This window comes from Oryctolagus cuniculus, chromosome 12 (assembly GCF_964237555.1).
Source record: "Oryctolagus cuniculus chromosome 12, mOryCun1.1, whole genome shotgun sequence".
Classification (NCBI taxonomy): domain Eukaryota; kingdom Metazoa; phylum Chordata; class Mammalia; order Lagomorpha; family Leporidae; genus Oryctolagus; species Oryctolagus cuniculus.
Genome location: NC_091443.1, coordinates 25164628 through 25183340, shown reverse-complemented (window position 1 = coordinate 25183340; position 18713 = coordinate 25164628). Strand labels below are relative to the sequence as shown.

At 46.4% G+C, this 18713-nt stretch overlaps 1 protein-coding gene across 8 annotated transcripts in view; it reads right to left on the bottom strand.

Moving 5' to 3' along the window:
- Window positions 1-18713, bottom strand: part of TRIM9 (tripartite motif containing 9) — a 112556-nt gene that overhangs the window by 42250 nt on the left and 51593 nt on the right. For all 8 annotated transcript variants that reach the window (XM_008269647.4, XM_002718240.5, XM_017348290.3 and 5 more), the window contains exons 2-3: window positions 16639-16734; window positions 14270-14392 (exon numbers count right to left, since the gene is read on the bottom strand). In XM_008269647.4, coding sequence (XP_008267869.2) covers window positions 14270-14392; window positions 16639-16734 — 219 coding nt within the window. The remainder of the gene's footprint in view (window positions 1-14269; window positions 14393-16638; window positions 16735-18713) is intronic.

Genomic DNA, 18713 nt, shown 5'->3' with positions numbered 1-18713 from the left:
CTGCTTCTTTTCATTTTTGATTATAAATTTATTTTTCACTAAGGTTGTCATATCCACTTTCCAAAACAATTGGGAAATACGTGAAAAAAAAAGAAGTAATTTCATCATCTTCACATAAAGTCTTAAAGCACTTTGATATTCCCTGTTTTTTTTTCTGAACCAGACTTATTTATTATTCCAATTATAGCCTATGACAATCCCTTCTCCTCCCCCACACACATTTAATCCCATATCTTAGTAATTCTCCATGCTGCCACCATTAGTAAATGTTACTGCCTACATAGACATCCCACTGAGTAGATCTTGACAATTTATTTAATCATTTGTGTTTCTCTATTATTGTACATTTAACGTCCTCCTAATTTTTGACAACTCATTCACTTATTACTTCTGGGTTATTTCCCTGCTAACTTTTTGTCATGGTAAAATACACATAAAGCAGCATTTTCAAAATTAACCACTTCCAAGTGTCCAGTTTTGTTCGATAACTCCGCAGTGCGGCCATTACCACTGTCCATCTCCACCACGTTCTTCATCTTCCCAGACTGAAACTCTGTACCGAACTAAATAATAACTCCCATTCTCCCCCTCACTCCAGCTCCTGGCCATCACTCTTCTCCTTTTTGTCTCAATGAGTTTGATTATGCTAGGAACCTCATATAGGTGAACTCACACAGTATGTGTTCTTTTGTGGCTGGTTTATTTCAGTGAGTACAATGTCTTCCAGGTCTATCCATGTTACGGCATGTGTCCAAACTGCCCATGTATGGATAACCCACATTTTGTTATCCATTCATCCACTAGTAGGAGCTTGGGGTGCCTACTCCTCCTGGCTACTGTGGATAAAGCTATTGTGAACATGGAGGCACATGTATTTGTGTGAGCCGCTGCTTTCACTCCTTGGGCTTCACACTCAGAGGTGGAACTTTCTGATCATACAGTAATTCGAGGTTTAGTTTTGTAAGGAACTGAGAAGTTGTTTTCTACAGCAGCTGTACCATTTTAAATTCCCACCAGCAACGCACAGGGGTTCAAATTCCTCCACAGCCTCATTTTCTTTTTTTAAATTTTTGACAGGCAGAGTGGACAGTGAGAGAGAGAGACAGAGAGAAAGGTCTTCCTTTTCTTTTAGTTCATCCCCCAATGGCCGCTGCGGCCAGCACGCTGTGGCCGGTGCATCGCACTGATCTGAAGCCAGGAGCCAGGTGCTTCTCCTGGTCTCCCATGGGGTGCAGGGCCCAAGCACTTGGGCCATCCTCCACTGCACTCCCGGGCCACAGCAGAGAGCTGGACTGGAAGAGGGGCAACCGGGACAGAATCCGGCGCCCCAACCAGGACTAGAACCTGGTGTGCCGGCGCCGCAAGGTGGAAGGTTAGCCTATTGAGCTGTGGCGCCGGCTGCTCCACAGCCTCATTAATGCTTATTATTTTCTGTTGGAATATAATAGTGATCCTACTGGGTATGAGGTGGGGTCTTACTGTGGTTTAGATTTGTGTTTCCCCAATGCCTAGTGAGGTTGAGCATCTTCTCATGTGTTTATTGGCCATGTGCATGTCTTTGGAGAGATGCCTATTCAAGTCTTTCTTTATTTTCCATTTGCTTCTTGTTGTTGAGTTGTAGGAGTTCTTTATATATTCTAGAAATCAATCCCTTTTCAGATACATGATTTGTAAGCATTTCACCTACTAAGTAAGATACTTTTCACTCCTTTGATGTGTCCCCTGAGGAACAAATATCTTTACCCTTTTAAAAAATATTTATTTATTGATCTTGAAAGTTAGAGTTACAGAGACTGGCGGGGTGGGGGTCAGGGGATGTTCCATCTGCTGGTTTACTTCCCAGATGGCTGGAATGGCCTGTGCCCGGCCAGGCTGAAGCCAGGAACTTCATCTTCTGTTGCTTTTCTCAAGCTATTAGCAGGGAGCTGGATCAGAACTGGAGCAGCCAGGACTGAACCAGCACCCGCTTATGCCTGCTCCTCTACAATGCTGGCCCCACAGATACCTTTACTTTTGATGAAGTCCAACTTAACTATTTCTATTTTGGTTACTATGCTTTGGCTGTCAGATTCAGGAATCATTGTCAAATCCAATATCCTGCAACCTTCTTCCTATGTTATCTAGAAGTTTTATAGCTTTAGGTCTCACATTTAGCTCTTGGATCCATTTTCATTTTCGTATATGGTGTCTCTTAAGTGTCTAACTCACTCCCCCCCCCCCCCTTTTTGGCATGCAGATACCCTGTTTCCCTGATACTGTTGAAAAGACCGTCCTCTCTGCACTGAAGAGTTCAGGCACCTTTGTGGAACATCATTTGACCGTGATTGCAAGAGTGTATTTCTGGACTCTATTCTATTCCAGTGTTCTGTATGTCTATCTTTGTGCCAGGATCACACTGTTTTGATTATCATAGCTTTGTAGTAAGTTTTGAAACCAGGAAGCACTGAGAATTCTAACCTTGTTCCCTCCTCTTCCTCTTTCCTTCCTTCCTCTGATTAATTTATTTGAAAGGCAGGGTGCCAGACAGAGTGAGAGAGACCGAAAGATCTTCCATCCACTAGCTCACTCCTCTGCCAGGGCAGGGTCAGGCTGAAGCCAAGAGCCTGGAACATTATCTGCGTCTCCTATGAGGGTGGCAGGGCCCAAGCACTTGGGCCATCCTTTGTTGCTTTCCAAGGCAGGGAGCTAGATCAGAAATGGAGCAGATGAGACTTGAACCAGCACTCCAATATGGGATTCCAGTGTCGCAGGCAGTGGCTTAACCCACTGCATCACAACATCACAAGAATATTTTGGCTATTTGTATCTCCTAACGTTCTGACAGCTGATTTGTTATTGCTTTTTAACTTTTAATAAAAATTACAAGGAAAAACAGAATGAAGAATTTAAAATCTTTTTATTGCAATTGGTGAAAGAAATCAACTTTGATGGGAAAATTATTTTTGTGATTTTTTTGGGGGGGTGGAATTTAGAATTCACTGTATGATCTCTTTTTTCCTGCTTTCCATTTTTTAAAAAATATTTATTTATTTATTTGAAAGGCAGAGTTACAGAGAGGCAGAGGATGAGGCAGAGGCAGAGGCAGAGAGAGAGAGAGAGAGAGAGGTCTTCCATCCGCTGGTTCACTCCCCAGTTGGCCCCAACGGACGGAGCTGTGCTGATCTAAAGCCAGGAGCCAGTTCTTCCAGGTCTCCCACGTGGGTGTAGGGGCCAAGGACTTGGGCCATCTTCTACTGCTTTCCCAAGCCACAGCAGAGAGCTGAATTGGAAGTGGAACAGCCAGGACTCGAATTGCCCGCCCATATGGGATGCTGGCACTGCAGGCGGCAGCTTTACCTGCTACGCCACAGTGCCAGCCCTCCAGTATGTTTTTGACAACCACCACCACCACCACCACCATCTGTTAGTCTGGGTTCAAGGAATGAAAATTACTGCATTTTCTAATAAACATGTAGGCTAGGATTCTGCTTTTTGGGTCGTGGTGGGGTGCTACAGAAGGAAAACACTTAAAAATTCAAGACAGGAGACCCAGGTGGAAGGCGCCCTCTGCTGCACTAGGCTTACCTAAGCTGTTCCCAGGGGATGCATGGAGGCTGCTGGGTAGCAGAAACCTCAGCAGTCAGCATTTCATTATCCCCATAGCATCTACCCTTTGACCACTGGTACTAAAAGTCCGCGTAACAAGCACAGACCAGAGATTAAAAGGGTAATGCACAGAGACTCTGCTGTTGAGGCAAAAATAAATTGAGTTGTTGAATTTACTGACCAGGGCATTCAGGTCAGTAATCATTTTAGGACATAAAGGTATGAACACAAATACACTACCTGGTCCCTATGAAACTCACTGTCTGCTTCTGTACGATTCCTTTTCTAGTAAGGTTTACTCGGTGCTGCTGGAGGGGCAGTGCAATGATTGCTAGGGCTCTCTGCCTGTTCTGGAGAAGTGGAAGTGTTGCAGTGCCAAAGAATCCACGAGCTTTGGCAGGTGTCTCCCACGGCTCCTGTATTCCACGGCTCACGTTTCTCAGGAGCACTCAACATCCCTGAGTTCCAGGCTCCCGACACTCAGCGTTGCTGCCACCGAGATGGTCTGCCTTTTAACATTTCACTCATTGCACAATGGCCACAACCTGTGATAAAATCACTGCTAAAAATTAACCTACTGGGTCCCCAGAGTACATTTAGTTGACTTCAAGTTTCTGAACAAGTTTAACAAGATTTCCTGCACTGTGGAGATGAGCCAGATAATTAGAGTATAAAGATTTTGGGGTAGGCTGTGTCGAACAGCAGAGTAAGCCAAAGGTTGGGAGGCCAGCAACTCATATTGGAGTGCTAGTTTGAGTTCTGGCTGCTCCACTTCCATTCCAGCTCTTTGCTAATGCATGTAGGAAAGCAATGGATGATGGTACAGTCTTTGAGTCCCTGACATCCATGTGAGAGACCTGGATGAAGTTCCTGGCTCCTGGCTTCAGCCTGTCTCAGCCCTGGCTGTTGCAGTCATCTGGGGAGTCAATCAGTGGATAGAAGATCCCCCTTCCACCACCCACCCCACCCCACTCCACCATGCCTTTCAAGAGAATAAATAAATACTGTTTTTAAAAAGGTTCATAAAGGGGTCAGCGCTGTGGCACAGGGGGTTAAAGCCCTTGCCTGAAGTGCTGGCATCCCATATGGGTGCCGGTTCTAGTCCTGGCTGCTCCTCTTCTGATCCAGCTCTCTGCTATGGCCTGGGATAGAAGATGGTCCAAGTCCTTGGGCCTCTGCACCCGTTGGGGCCAACTAGAGAGTGAACCAGCGGATGGAAGACCTTTCTCTGTGTCTCTACCTCTCTCTGTAACTCTGTCTTTCAAATAAATAAAATAAATCTTAAAAAAAGAGGATTGTAAAGATTTTTTTCTCTAGTTGGGTATGTTTTATCAACTCTCTTACTTGCTAGTTTCTTCAACCTGTGTTATTCATACCACTTTTTAATATCATTTTATTTTTTTAAAGATTTATTTATTTGAAAGAGTTACACAGGGAGAGGGAGGAAGGGTGGGGGTGGGGGTGGAAGAGAAAGAGAGAGAGAGAGAGAGAGAGACAGAGACAGAAAGATCTTCCACCTCCTGATTCACCCACCATGTGACTGCAATGGCCAGGGCCAGGCCAGCCTGAAGCCAGGAGCCAGGTGCTTTATCTGGGTCTCTCACTTGGTGCAGGGCCCAAGCACTTGAGCCATCTTTCACTGCTTTCCCAAGCCATCAGCATGGAGTAGATCAGAAGTGGAGCAGTTAGAACATGAACCATTGCCCGTGTGGGATGTTGATATCTCAGGTGGTGGCTTTATCCTCTGCGGCCACAATGCTGGCCCCTATTACCATTTATGTTTACATTTTTTCTATGTAAACAGTTCCTAGGATGTCAGGCCCCGTCACTGTTGAGTTACACATTTTTGTGCTTTGGCACTGATGCCCCAGGGAACCCCTTGACACCATATGTGCAAGTGGCTGGATTCGAGCTCCTTTTCTCAGGAACTGTGTGAGTTGCAGGAAAGATACAAACAGGGACTGTGAGAACAATGAACTTGCTTTCATTTGCACAAAAGACTACACCAGCTCTCATGGGGCTATGAATTAATTTGCAGTCCAAAGTTTCAAGGGCTTTCAAAACTGTATCTGAAGAGCTACCATCTGTTCTGGATGACAAGTGCCTATCAATCATTCGAACAGTTTTATTTTGTTAAGTGGCAAATTTATAAAAGTCACTTCTTGGGTCAAGACATGACAATGACATCTGCTTTGAGAGTCTGAGAGTGGACTACATTGTCCCTTTGTTTTCTCAGACCTCTCAACAGCCTAGAGCACCCATGGGAGAGCTTATGTAATCAATCCCAGTGGAGACTTTGCTGTCTGTTCACAACTCCACTCCGATTGCTACCAAGCCAATCTCTCTCCTCCAGTCAGCCACCAAGACACAACAAGCAGTGAGACCTGAAGCTAACTAAGGAGAATTTCAGTATTTCACCCAACTGTGACCTTGACACCTATCCCACTATGTCTGGAAACACATGACACATTGATGTTTTGAGTAAAATCATGTGTGAGTTCAAGGTATAGTGCTTTAGTTGTTATACTCATTTGGTACAATACGGAATTCTCTCTCTCTCTTTTTTTTTTTTTTGTTCCCTAGAGTAGAACATGTCTACTGTATCATTTGATTCACAGAAACTTAGTGGCAGTTACATTAAAGAAAAGCATTTTTAGGTTTCTCATGTGTCACTTTTCTCCCACATGGTTTCAAGCACGACTTTTCCCCATTCTCTTGATTCCATCCTCTGTACTGTTATTAACTTACCCACATAGACAACGACACATTTCAAGAATAAGTCTGAGGCTTTGAGTTAGGAAGAAAGAAGGAATGAAAGGAAGGAAGGAAGGAAGGAAGAAAGAGGGAGGAAGGGAAATATACTCTTAGGATTCTATCTATGAATTACATTGAATCTGTTTTCTTTGTATTAGTATCACATTAATATAAGAATTGATGAGGATTGTGTTGTAGTAATTACACACTTGCTGTGGCCCTGAGAATTGAATGTATTAAAAATGTGTCAAAAAATAAAAAACAGATATGCTAAGAAAATCATTCAGGTCTATTACATAAATAAAACACACACCTGTTTTAAGTAAGGCTACATGTTTTAAAAGCCAACCTATGAACTTTATATTCCAGAAGTGTGAGTTTCATCAATAGCCTTATCATGAAACATTGAGTGGAATATGAGAAGTTGAAGGAAGAAATACAGGCCATTGGGAGAGATAAGCATTTGGTATAGTTACACCCACTCAGGAAAACATGGTTCTCTGTAGGATGTGTGAATTATTCTATCATCTTCAAAGCACAAGTTAGGTGCTTCCAAAGTATCGCCCAAATGTGGGTTTAGGCATAGAGTATTAAAAAAGCTCACTGGCATTGCCAAAGTGAATATGTGATGCCCAAGAGTCCATCCCTTAGCCTAGGGGGAGCCTGCGTGTGGCTTTCTGGTGACTTCTCTTGGTCTCATAAGAATTCTCTGTGATTTTTGTTACTGTACCATGGGAAGCAGAGGATCACAGAATTTGCCAAATGATGCCCTGAAAGGACTTTCTCACTAACGATGGGCTTTCTCAAATGCAAGCGTGGTTAGATTACGAGGGTTGGTTCCTGAGTGCTGAGGGTGGTTGGAGGTATCCAGTTTCTGCATGTGCCTCATTTTCTCAGTGTTTTCATTGCAGTTTTATTGGGATTGACTGATTATTGGTTTGAATTTGTTACTTTTTCTTTCTAGTAATGACTGTAGCCAGTCAAATCTTATCTAATTATTCTGAAATTCTGAGTGTGTGCTGTCTCTTTCTCTCTTCCCTTAGCCCTCGCCTTCTCCCCACTCTCAGTCTGTCTCTCTCTATATATGTATATATATATATGTATATATATATATCAAAGGATTATTAATCTATACTGAAACAATAGCAAAAAGCTGAATGAAGCAGTTTCACAAGCAATAATATTCACAATTAGACTTTGTACTCTTAAGGCTAGGGCCATAGAATTAACTTTTTTTTTTGCAAACATAATGGGATTATAAAAGGTAATATCTGGTAAAAAATGACATTTAATCTGAAAATTACAATAATGATTCTAACAAAATGCAGCAGTACACTAGGCCTCCAGGTCACTAAGTTACTAAAGTAACTACAAGGGGCACCCGGAGGCCGTCGGTGAAAACGCTCGCTCTATGACGCTTGGCCACAATCCCTCAGCATCCTTGCAGACTCAGTCTGTTGGTGCCTTGACTTTACCAACCACCCATGGACATGAGAGATTAGGCTCCTTTCCAAAATTGTCTGGAACAACTAAAACATGTTTGCTTTTGAACTGTTTCTTTATTTTTATCTCTTTGGGGAGCTTGGAGTCGAAAAGTAACCAAAAAGATGTGTCACCTTGCATCGATCAATGTATCCATTCGTTCTATAATACTGGAGAGAGAACACATTTGAGATGATTTCAGAATTACTTCAAGTTCTGAATGTTGCATAAACAAAAACAATGCTTGCTTCCAGCTTATTAAAAAAAAGTGACATATGTAAGTTTGCTGAAATGAATGACACATTTTAATTTGAGTGCAGACACAAAGTGCCTGTGAGGATCACGGAGAGTGAGGATGCTTTAGGGCCTTGCTCAGCTAAGGAAGACCGAGAAAGATGCTAACATGCTGCACAGACAGCACGGGAAACCTGGGCGCTGGCGTAGTCCGCCCATTGCTAGGATTGCTACTCAAGCAGATACTATTTCTTGGAAGCTCAAAAACAGTTTTCCCTCCAGTAGCTTTCCAACATTTGCTTGAGTTCATCACATCCTGAAAATACATATTTGGCTCCCGGCATTTTTTCAAACCAAAGAGGAGTAATAACTGTAATTTACATTTCAACAGTGTTCTTAAAATATGACCACATCTGTATATGCCTCGAAGTCTTTTTGCCTATTTTTTTTTTTTTTAGCTTTTAAAAATAGTTCATTAAACTTTGTTAACTATTTTATGGAATGATGGATTATAAACTCAGGCCAGTAGAGAATTCCCCTAGTCCAGACATGAAAACACCAGGGCTTGGGCTGACTCGGCACCACGAATTGTGGTCCTGAGACTTCTTCAGCAACTCCAATAGAACCATATTTCTCCTCATTCTCTCTCCATGATGACAGCCACGATGGCTCATATTTCCTGGGTGCTGTGCTAGGTGCTTTACTCTGCCCAGCCAGGTGAGCACTGCCTTCACCTGTATTTTACACACAGAGGAAAATACATGGAGGCACAGGCTGTCCCGTGGCTGAGACGGAGGAGGTGGTAGGGGGTATCCTCTAGCCCAGGTCTCTGCTACAGGGAATCTGGGCTCTTCCCTGCAGAGCTCCATCCCGCCTCAGAACCAGAACTGCTACATCTGTTGGAGCCGTCAGTGCTTTCAGAGGCGGACATGAGCAGAGTATAAAGGCTGTGTCCATGCTCCCTTGCTTTCCTGCACTCTGGGCCTTCTGGAAGGCTCAGAGACAGAGCGTTGCCAGAAACACACACACATACAACTCCGTCTTTGTCAGCACAAAGCAGGCCCCCTGAGAACCCGGCCAAAGGGAAGCGGAAGAGCACAAGATTATCCCCGCCGCCCGGGGAGGGATGGGTTAGCCAACAGAGAGAGAAAGGCGTACTGTGCTTGGGAAGTGGTGTCTATAAAAGGCTGGTCTTTTCTCACAATGCTGAGCAGCGACAAAAGTGACAGGAAAGGGAAAAGGCAGAGAGAGGACAGAGATGGAGGGGTTGGTGAGGCTGGGATCAGCCGCCTTAGTGGCAGTGGCAGGTTTTAGACGTGGTGACACAGATACAATCAGCCGAGGACAGCAGAGCGACAAATCGCTGGAGACAGAAGACAGAACAGCTTTGCTGCCGTGGGGGACGACCGGCCACCTGGCTCTGGTTTCTGCAGCTCTTTGAGGCGTGGGGTGGAGAACCCCAGCTGGGGCCGGGTGGAATGAGGGCAGGCAGCTGCCTTGCTCTGCAGTCCCCAAGTACATCCGTGTATCTGGCTGGGGCAGCCCACCCAGGATAGAGGGGAAGAGGACACAGTCGTGAGACGGGGAGTCCCAGCGATATATTAATGCTGCCCACTTCCCCACCACCACCACCCCCAGCACAGCCCACAGCTGGCTGTCACAGTCGCAGCCTGCAGAGGCCACACTAAGCAGGAGGATAGCAGGGACTGGGACATTTGTACTGGTCCTGGAGCACCTGTCTTGGTCTGGGTTTCATTACTGTAACCAAATATCAGAGGCAGGCTCCTTTGTTAATGAAAAAAAAAAAACAAAAAACAAAAAACAAAGAGGCTTATTTTGGCTTCTGGTTCTGGAGGAACAAGTTCTAGGGGCCTCATCTGGTGATGGCCATGCTGCTGGCAGAGCTTCGAGGCTGTGGAGGGTAAGAGACAGGAAGGGCACAAGTCTCCCTCGCTCTGTTTATAAAGTCATCAGGAGTCAGTCCTGGTGCCAGAACGACCTTATCCAACCCTAACCCTAAAAGCCCCACCTTGGAGCACTGTAGTCAGGTTCAGGTTCTACCCTTTTGGTTCCTCACTATGGGAACAGAATTTCAACACGAAGCCTTGGGGACACTCAGACTACATCCCAACCACAGCAATGCTCTAACGCCACTCTCCGCTTGGGTACATGGTGCTTGCCCAGCCTTGGATCCCCTCTTCTACCCAGCTGGCTGTCCTCACATATCTCCCACACAGAAAACCTGGAGCTGCCACCAGTCGCCATGTGGTGCATCACACACTGCTCATGTCTGTTGAAAGGTGCTGGGGAAGCATTTTTTAAAAAGAGATTCTCTCTTGAAAAAAAGTTAAAATTTTATGGGTGGGTACCTGAATAGACGGTCTACTGTTTAGCAGGGCTGGGGAGGGGGGGGCGGATCCCTAGCTGTCCAGCTTCTTTCCCAGAGACATCTACAGTTTACCTTTACACAGTTATGTATGAGTCAAACAGTATTTTGATGATTGCTCTAACAGTCAAAATCTGGGGTTCTGAAGGGAGCTAAAGTGCAGGTCTCTGGTGCTAACCTTGGCGTCATGTTAGAGTGTGCAGCAGGACACCTGTCAGTCCTTGGGGCTAATGGAAGCAGCAAGCTCATGGTGCACTCTGTGTTCATCCCTGCCTTCTTCCCTGACAGCTTTGCCCAGTCCTGCAGAAAAGAAAGTCAGCAGTTTAAGGGGGAGAGGGGGGGTGGGCCTAGTGGTTAAGACACTGGTTGGGACGCCTGCAGCTCATATTGGAAAGCCTGGGTTTGGAGTCTCGGCTCTGCTCCTGACGCCAGCTTCCTGATAATGCACACCGTAGAAGGTGGCAGTTGATGGCTCAAGCAGCTGGGCTCTACTGCCTATAAGGAAGACTCAGGATTAAACTCCCGGCTCCTGGCTTCAGCCTGGGCCAGGCCTGGCCACAGTGGACATTTGGGGAGTGAACCAGTGGAGGGAACTGAGGATGTTCTTTCTCCTCCTGTCTCTCAAATTAAAACAAACAAATAAAAAAACTAAAATTTAAAATTTTCAACTATTGAGTGTCCATGGCCATCAACACACACCTCTCATAGTTTGGGCTACTTTGGGCCTAGTTCTTCTATGAGGTGCTGTGACTCTTTAGCTGTAAGTAATATATTGTCCTCCTTACAACCTGTGAGAGGTGGCATTGGTTACCTCTTTCCTAGAAGCTTGCCTGCCTTCTACCTCTGTGGGCATCATTTGTGGGCAATGATAACAGGTGTGTGTGAGTTATGGCTGACGGATGGAAATGCCTTCTCTCCGAGGGTACTTCTACCAGTCAAAGGCAATAGTGTGCTGTGCCTTGGACTCTGGGCTCCAAAGCTAGGCTATCATGGCTCAAATTTTGGTTCCTTGGACCAGTTCTGAGTGCCATGGTGCTGTAGCTTCCTCACTTCCAGTACAGAAATAATAGTGATAATGACACCATAGAACTGTTGTAGGCAGTAACAGAGAAGATCCCCACAACACGATCTGTATGACATTCCTTCATAGAAAGTGTTCTCAAAGTGTAGCTATTGCCATTATTTTAGAAAAAGATTTATTTATTTATTTGAAAGGCAGAATCACAGAGAGAGAGGAAGAGAAAGAGAGAGAAAGAGATCTTCCATCCATTGGTTCTGCTAGTTCACTCCCCAAATGGTTGCAACAAAGAGGGCTGGCCCAGGCCGAAGCCAGGAGCCAGGAGCCAGGAGCCAGAAGCCAGGAGCCGGGAGCCGGGAGCCGGGAGCCATAGATGCAGAGGCCACCCTCTTGGGCACATTAGCAGGGAGCTGGGTCGAAAGCAGAGCAGCCTGGACTCAAAGTGGAGCTCACATGGAATGCCAGCAGTGCAAGCGGCGGCTTTACCTGCTATGCCACAGTGCCGGCCCTGTCATTATGAAAGCCAGGACTGGGTCACCAAGGATGCTCATTCAGTATTGCAGATTGGGTGACTAGAGAACCATATTTCTGATTTTAATCCAGATAAGAAACAGTGATTCTAGAAAAAAATTTTTTTCACCCAGACCTAACTTAACTTGGATGAAAACGCTTATGGAACAGAACCCTTTTCCAGATGGTTGCAAAGTAAATCTGTAAGATGGATATCCACACGGCAAAACTTTCAGAACTCTTTGGGTAAAAAAGTATCCGTAAGACTGCCCCCACGTCTTCCCCCACATTTCAGGAGTTACCACATATGCTGCCATGAATCATAGCTCAGTATCTCTTTGGGGAATTCAAAAACAAATAACCTGATCACAGCTTTAGGAGACAGGGGCCTGGAAAACGATGAACTAAAAGAAAGCCACGTAGGTAAAAGTCCCCATCACTGGGCACTTTATGGACTATGCATGACACAAGCTACAGAGGGAGCCACCCTCGGAGAGTCCCAGGCCTTATTATTAGCTTTAGCTCCAGCTCGAAGGTTCCATAAGGCTGGGCTCGAGTTCATTCTAAGATCCAGCTGGGAGGGTCTGTTGGTCAGGCCCTCCATCGGGAAACATCAACAGCCACCCTGGAAGGAGCCGTTAGCACTGCCAGCCTTTGTTTCCTGCCAGACCAACAGGTTACGGTCCCTTGAACATTGCAGCCCTGGGGTGCTTTTCTTTCCTTCCTCATGGTTAGAGTCCAGCTTCAAGACACGCAGTTGTCTGTATTAAACAATCTGCTGCACCTCTCCTTGATAAAATCGTGCTGTTGCTGTCAGGAACACACTGGGACACAGCCCCGACCCCGGCTGGAGGTTCAGGCCCGCCCGGTCCCCTTCTGCCTGCCTCATTTCCACCGTCCCCTCTTCTCCATGGTAATTCACAAAGGCGGGGAAGAAAGGTTTATGTCCCTACCACACGCTTGCCCTGGCGCTGGGACAGGAGGGAGCAGATGTGTGGGTCTGAATGTGTTTTGAAGAGCTGCAGGTGGGGAGCAGAGGAGGGATACGCAGAGGGGGAAGCTACAGCTGGGGTTCTGTTTATCTTGGGAGTGAGCTCTGAAGCTTCTCTGGGCAAACGCTTCTCTCACGCTGCCTGGATGCTGTCTTCACAGCAGAGCTAAGTGAGACTCAGGGGCCTACGACGAAGGGGTGCTCTGCTGCTCGGAGCTCGGCATTGCCAGTTTGCCTACCACAGGTCTTGCCTGTAGGCACTATGTAGGTACTAAGCCAACTCAAAGGATGTCAGCCACCAAGCTTTACCCCCTGACATTTGTAAGCTGTGTTCCTTTGTTTCTTCATTCTTGAAACTCCTCCTTGGTTCACCTACAGGAACCTCACTCTTTAGACATGGGGCCTTCTCTTGATCTCTAGGGACTAGCGCCTACTGCTAACCTGACACTGTGCTGTCACTTGTCATCAGCTCTCTGGAGGCTGTCCCTACTCACTGTCGCCTACTACTGAAGCAGCTGGATGCTGACTGCCTGACCTCAACACACAGCCCCAGGCCAACACTGCACACTCCCCTCTCCCCACCGTCCGCCCACTGTGAGTCACCCTGAGGCTTGTGCGGGCAGGCCTCAGCTGACTGCCCACTGCTGGACTCCCTTCTGCCTGGCTCTTCCCATTTGCCTACCCACATCTTCTCACATCTTCTTGCCCTGCTCTCACAGGGTAACAAATGGGACATCACGTGTCTCCAGGGAAACCAGTCCTGCCAATCGGGCCCCAGACTGGTATTCAGTCAATTCCACTGTGTGGTGACAAAAGTCTATCCAGCTGTCCAATATTAAGGTTCCCTTCAGAAGCTAAGACAAAGCTTGTTTGTTTAGATTCTAAAGATTCCATTTCCTTACTCACAAACACATTTCTGACTCTTTGTGGCCACCCCATCTAAAATTTCAACCCCCACCTCAAGGCTCATCATCCCCCTTTCCTGTCTTCTTTTGCTTATTTAGCAACGTTTGCTAACACTGCACGTCTGGCTTAATTCTCGTGCTTACTGTGTCTCTCTCCTGACAGAATAGAAGCCCCACAAAGGCAGCGATTTTGATTTGTTTATTTTTCCTGCACCCAGAGCAGTTTTACTCAACTGACATTGGCTAGGTAAACATGTAGACATGAAGTAGTGAACGGAGGGCTGTGCCTTCTCCCATCTGGCCAGGCCACCGGCCACCCAAGGCTGCGGGCATCCAGCCCTTTCTTCCGTCGTGACCGCTGGCTCCTCGGTCCCTGCTGTCTGCAGGGCGGGCCCAGTGCTCACCTTCAGCTTGTGTTCGTGCTCCTTGTTGACGCGGGCCAGCAGCTGCGCCTTCCTTCTGTTGAGGGCATCGATGAGGGCGTCACACTGGGCCACCAGGCAGGCCTCGAACTCCACACTGTTCTCCTGCGTGAGAGAGGGCATTTCTCAGCTGCAGGGCACGGGGCCCCCCGGCTACCAGGGGAGCAGGAGCCTCCCTGTCCATGCATGGCACAGAGACCCCTGCTGAGGGGAATGAACAAGAACTCTGTGTGTTCATAAAACACAACTGGGCGAGCTTCGCTCTAGAGTGGCAGAGTTTTTGTTTGAAATTTAGATGGAAAATGACAAATATTTATCATCTAAGTCTTTTTTTTTTAATCAAAAGGAAGCCATCTACACGGTCTGGAAGATGTTAAGCTCAATGAAGCCTTGGTTTGTGGCGCTAGACAGGCTCCGCCACACCTAGTGGCACGTGGCAGTCAGCAAGCACCGGGAAGGAAGGGGCATGGCAGTTCCGAACAACCAGAGTTTGTGCCAGTACGGTGAGCATGCTCTGAAAACCATTCACGGACCCACAGCTTGCGGGAGGAAAGGTGCCTATACTAACTCAGCGCTAGCATCCCCAGAATGTCTAAATTAAATGCTGGGCATGAAATTTTTATTTCTAAAAATCTGAAAAAATTTTAAATCTGTACATGCCATAGATATTTCTTTCAACCAATTCTCTCACTGAATTACCAGCATTTATAAAGACTCCTTTCAACAACTTATCCATGCAATTTTGATAATTAAACCATAATCTGAAAAAAGAATGTGAATTTTTAAAAAAGCAAGCAAGCAAGCAAGCTAAATACTGATCTGTACACCAGTAGTGTTTGGAAAAGAGCACCCAGCTAAGGAAACTGTAAACTTTTGGGGGCTGGCAAGGAAGGAGAAATTAATCTATCATATTTCAATGTACTCCCCAAACCATAAAGAACTGTGTCTCTTTATAGAAGAACCTACTGGCAGGTATTTCCACCCCGAAACTGTATTCAAGAACAAGGTCTTTGAATAAGGAGTGCATTAGCAATTGTTTGAGCAATGGAGTCTATAAATGCTACCTTTTGGCTTTCATGGCAACTGCTTTTGAGTTCTCAGAGGAGGCCCTTGGAAAACATCCTGTAAGAGCTCTCTATGCCCCATGCAGGGTAATACTAGGGGGTTGGGAGTGTGTGTATGTGAATTTTCTCCTTGAAGGTTTCCACTGATTTTGAATAGAAAGAAAGCTTTGCTCTGATGAAGAGGTAAGGCAGAGGGAAGCCTGGGGCTGCACATTTTGTGCCAGTAAAAGCAAAGAAAGGCCTGATTGATAAACTCCACCGCTTTGCAAAACAGAAGGAAGTATATAAAAGTGTTAGGTTGTCAGGGAATTAGAAGTTCTAACATGGGCATGCATGCCCAAAAAAGGCAAAGTTGGTGAGTAATGCTTTAATGCCTGGACTACATTTAAAGGTCCACTTGTGCCCTGACATGGGCTACATATTAACCCAGAAAGCCCATCTATGGAGGCCAGACTAAGGTTATTTCTGTGAAGCAAATCTCAAAACCCAAGAAGAGCAGGCTGGGCACAGGGTCATTATTTTAGCATCTCATGCTGTTTATGGCTTTTCTCCCTCAACCACAGTGGAGAATTTATGGGCTCACAAATGTGGCTGACCTGCTGGTCACTGTGTCCAGATAAAGTGACCTGAAATTATAGTCACTAGGGGGCCATGGCTGGAAAACATCCAAATATTATCTTGGGACAAGAAGAATGGAACAAAAGAAGAAAGGAAAGCAGGAAAGAGGGAGAGGAAGAAAGAAAAAAAAAACAGGAACAATTACAGTTCTATAATATGTACTCATTACAAAGTGATTTGGGAACCCACAGAGTTCTTAAAGCAGGATAAAAACCCCAAATTCCCAAAGAAATGGGCCTCTTTTTAAGCACTGTAGAAGAGAATTAGGAACTCAGTGCAGAAGGCAGGAACAACTCAGAAAAACGGGCTGTGTGTCTGGCCTGTTGTCAAAGCTCCCCACTGCCAGGAGGGGTGTGTTTGGAGCGGATCCACGTGCGTCTGCACGAATGAGAGGTCTTTAGCACGCTCATGGAAAATGCCTGGACTTCAACATTATGCACACATTTCAAAACTTTCTGTACCAAAATAAACTTACCTTTTTAATTCTGTGTTTCCATGGACTTTTTGAAGTACCCTCACAAGGCAATAGACAGAGTAGTAAGAAACTGGAACTTCCCCACAGCAAATAATAATATAAGAGAAGAGAGGGTCTCCTCTCCCCCGCCCCGCCCCCACCAACAGTGCCACGTGGCCCCCGGGGCTGCTTTCCGTCTCAGGGGGTGCCCATACCTGGATCTGCTGCACCATGTTACGGAGCTGCACCAGGAACTCCTTGGCTTCTTTGGCCCTGTCTGACAGCCCGTTCAGCGCCTGGGAGAGCTGGCTCTGCAAAGACAGAGAGGCAAGCCATGGGGCTGTCATCACACAGAGCAGCAACAAGGTCCTAGACTTGTTTTCAGAGCAAAAGTTCCCCAGACCCGAGAGTTGTCAAGCTGCTCAGACTCCTCCTATGTGAGGCTGTGCCACTGAGCCGACATTCGGGTGGGTGGATTCTGATATGAATGGCGTCACGGAGCCTGCTGTGGGTTCCGGAGTACTTTCTTCATTGAAGCTGCGAGAACTCCTGGCCATGGCAGACAGAGGTCTTTCTCGCTGTTATCTCTACCTAGAATTTCCTCATCTCATAATTACTTAATTAACCAACAGTTTATTTAATGCCTATTAATTGCTAAGGATAAAAAAAGCAGAACCAAACAGTGAGCCAGGTGGTCTGGTTATTGCCAACATTACTTAGCACCCTAAGGGCACCTGGTTTGTGGGTGGGACAGAAAGAATGAAGAATGTCCAGTAGGGGACTGAGGGAGGAGGGGTAGCTACTGGCGTGACATTCTAAGGCTGCTCAGGTGTAAGGACGAAGACAATGGGCAGGGTGACACCCCCCTCCACCCCACCATGTCCTCGTTCTTCTCCCAAGTACAGCCGGGCTGCGCCAGCTCCTCTCCTCATGAGCCTCCTCACCAAGAAGGCTTGCTCCTTCTGACTTTCCACTCCACGTGTCTGGATAAGTGCGTGCTTTCTTGGCATCTCTGTTGGGGTGGCCATGGCACACACTGTTGGCCAAAGGGGTCCACGTGGGAACCTGCTGGGGCTGGCAGGCCCTGGGAAAGCACTTGTTTTTGTGCTGACATGGGACTGTGTGGCTGGTGCAGCCTCTGCCTCTCCCCTTTGAGTCCTGACTTTATGATGGATGTGATGTCTCCTGATCCTCCTCAAGTGGGAAGAGAAGGAGCCTGGGTTCCAGTGACATCTCTGAGCAGCTGAGCCAACACCTGCTCCCTCTTGCTACTTGGCTTCCTGTTCTGTGTGTAAAGTTAACACCTGTGCTAAAGCTTGCCATTGCATGCAGCCATGCCCACTTCAGTGGATGTGAAATTCCTTCTCCTAGCAGGCTGGGCACATCTTCCACCCCTCGTGTACAAGAATGCTGCCCTCTCACACAGCGCCTTTGAAAACTACAGCCTTTCCCCTCCTTGCCAACTCAGCGCCTTGTCCACCCTTTCCCTTCAGTAAAAGGACAGAATGTTAAAATTATATCTCTTGGTCCTGGAAATTTGTTTTTCTTTTACATTTGCCTTATTAAATTCAAAGTTGGGCACTGACTCTCTTTAAAAATATGCATGCCAAATGCCTGGTGGGAGCGATGTGGGATTGTGGGAAGAACACAGGCTTTGGAAGGGTTCAGATTCTGCCTCTTTCCCTTACTAAGTGTAACCTTGAGAAAGCTCCTCTGCTGAGTGACTCTAATGGGAAAAAAAGGGGGAATGATAATAATAATTTGTAGTCAGGTTATTGTGAGGGCTGAATGCATTAATGAGTGTGAAAGCTTATGCTAGTAAAAGGTAGTGGCTGAGGGAACTATTTTGAATTCACAAATGCTGCCAGTCACTGGCTGTTCAATTTTTTATACATTGTGTTGCCTCCTGCATAAAAGGAGAAGGATAATGGTGCTGTTGTGGGCAGTACATGAGATCCCGGATCTAATGCCCAGAGCCCCACGGGGGCATAGCGTAGGATGCAAGTTTAATATGTTTTTTGCTTTCTTCTTACACAAACACCTGCTGGCTGGAGGGATGGCTGGCTGGAGCAGGACCTATTGGAAAACATTCTTGGTCACTTGTACTCTGATCTATGTACTCAGACCTGGGAGGCCTGATGCACCCAACTGAGTAAGAGAAAGCACACACGAGCCTTCAGGGGCAAAGAGCCACTCAATTCTTTATTGCCAGGTCCCTACCACCCCATCATTTGGGGCAAAAGTTTCTCCCCAAGGATTATTTCCAGAAGCTCAGGGGATCAGGAGGGAA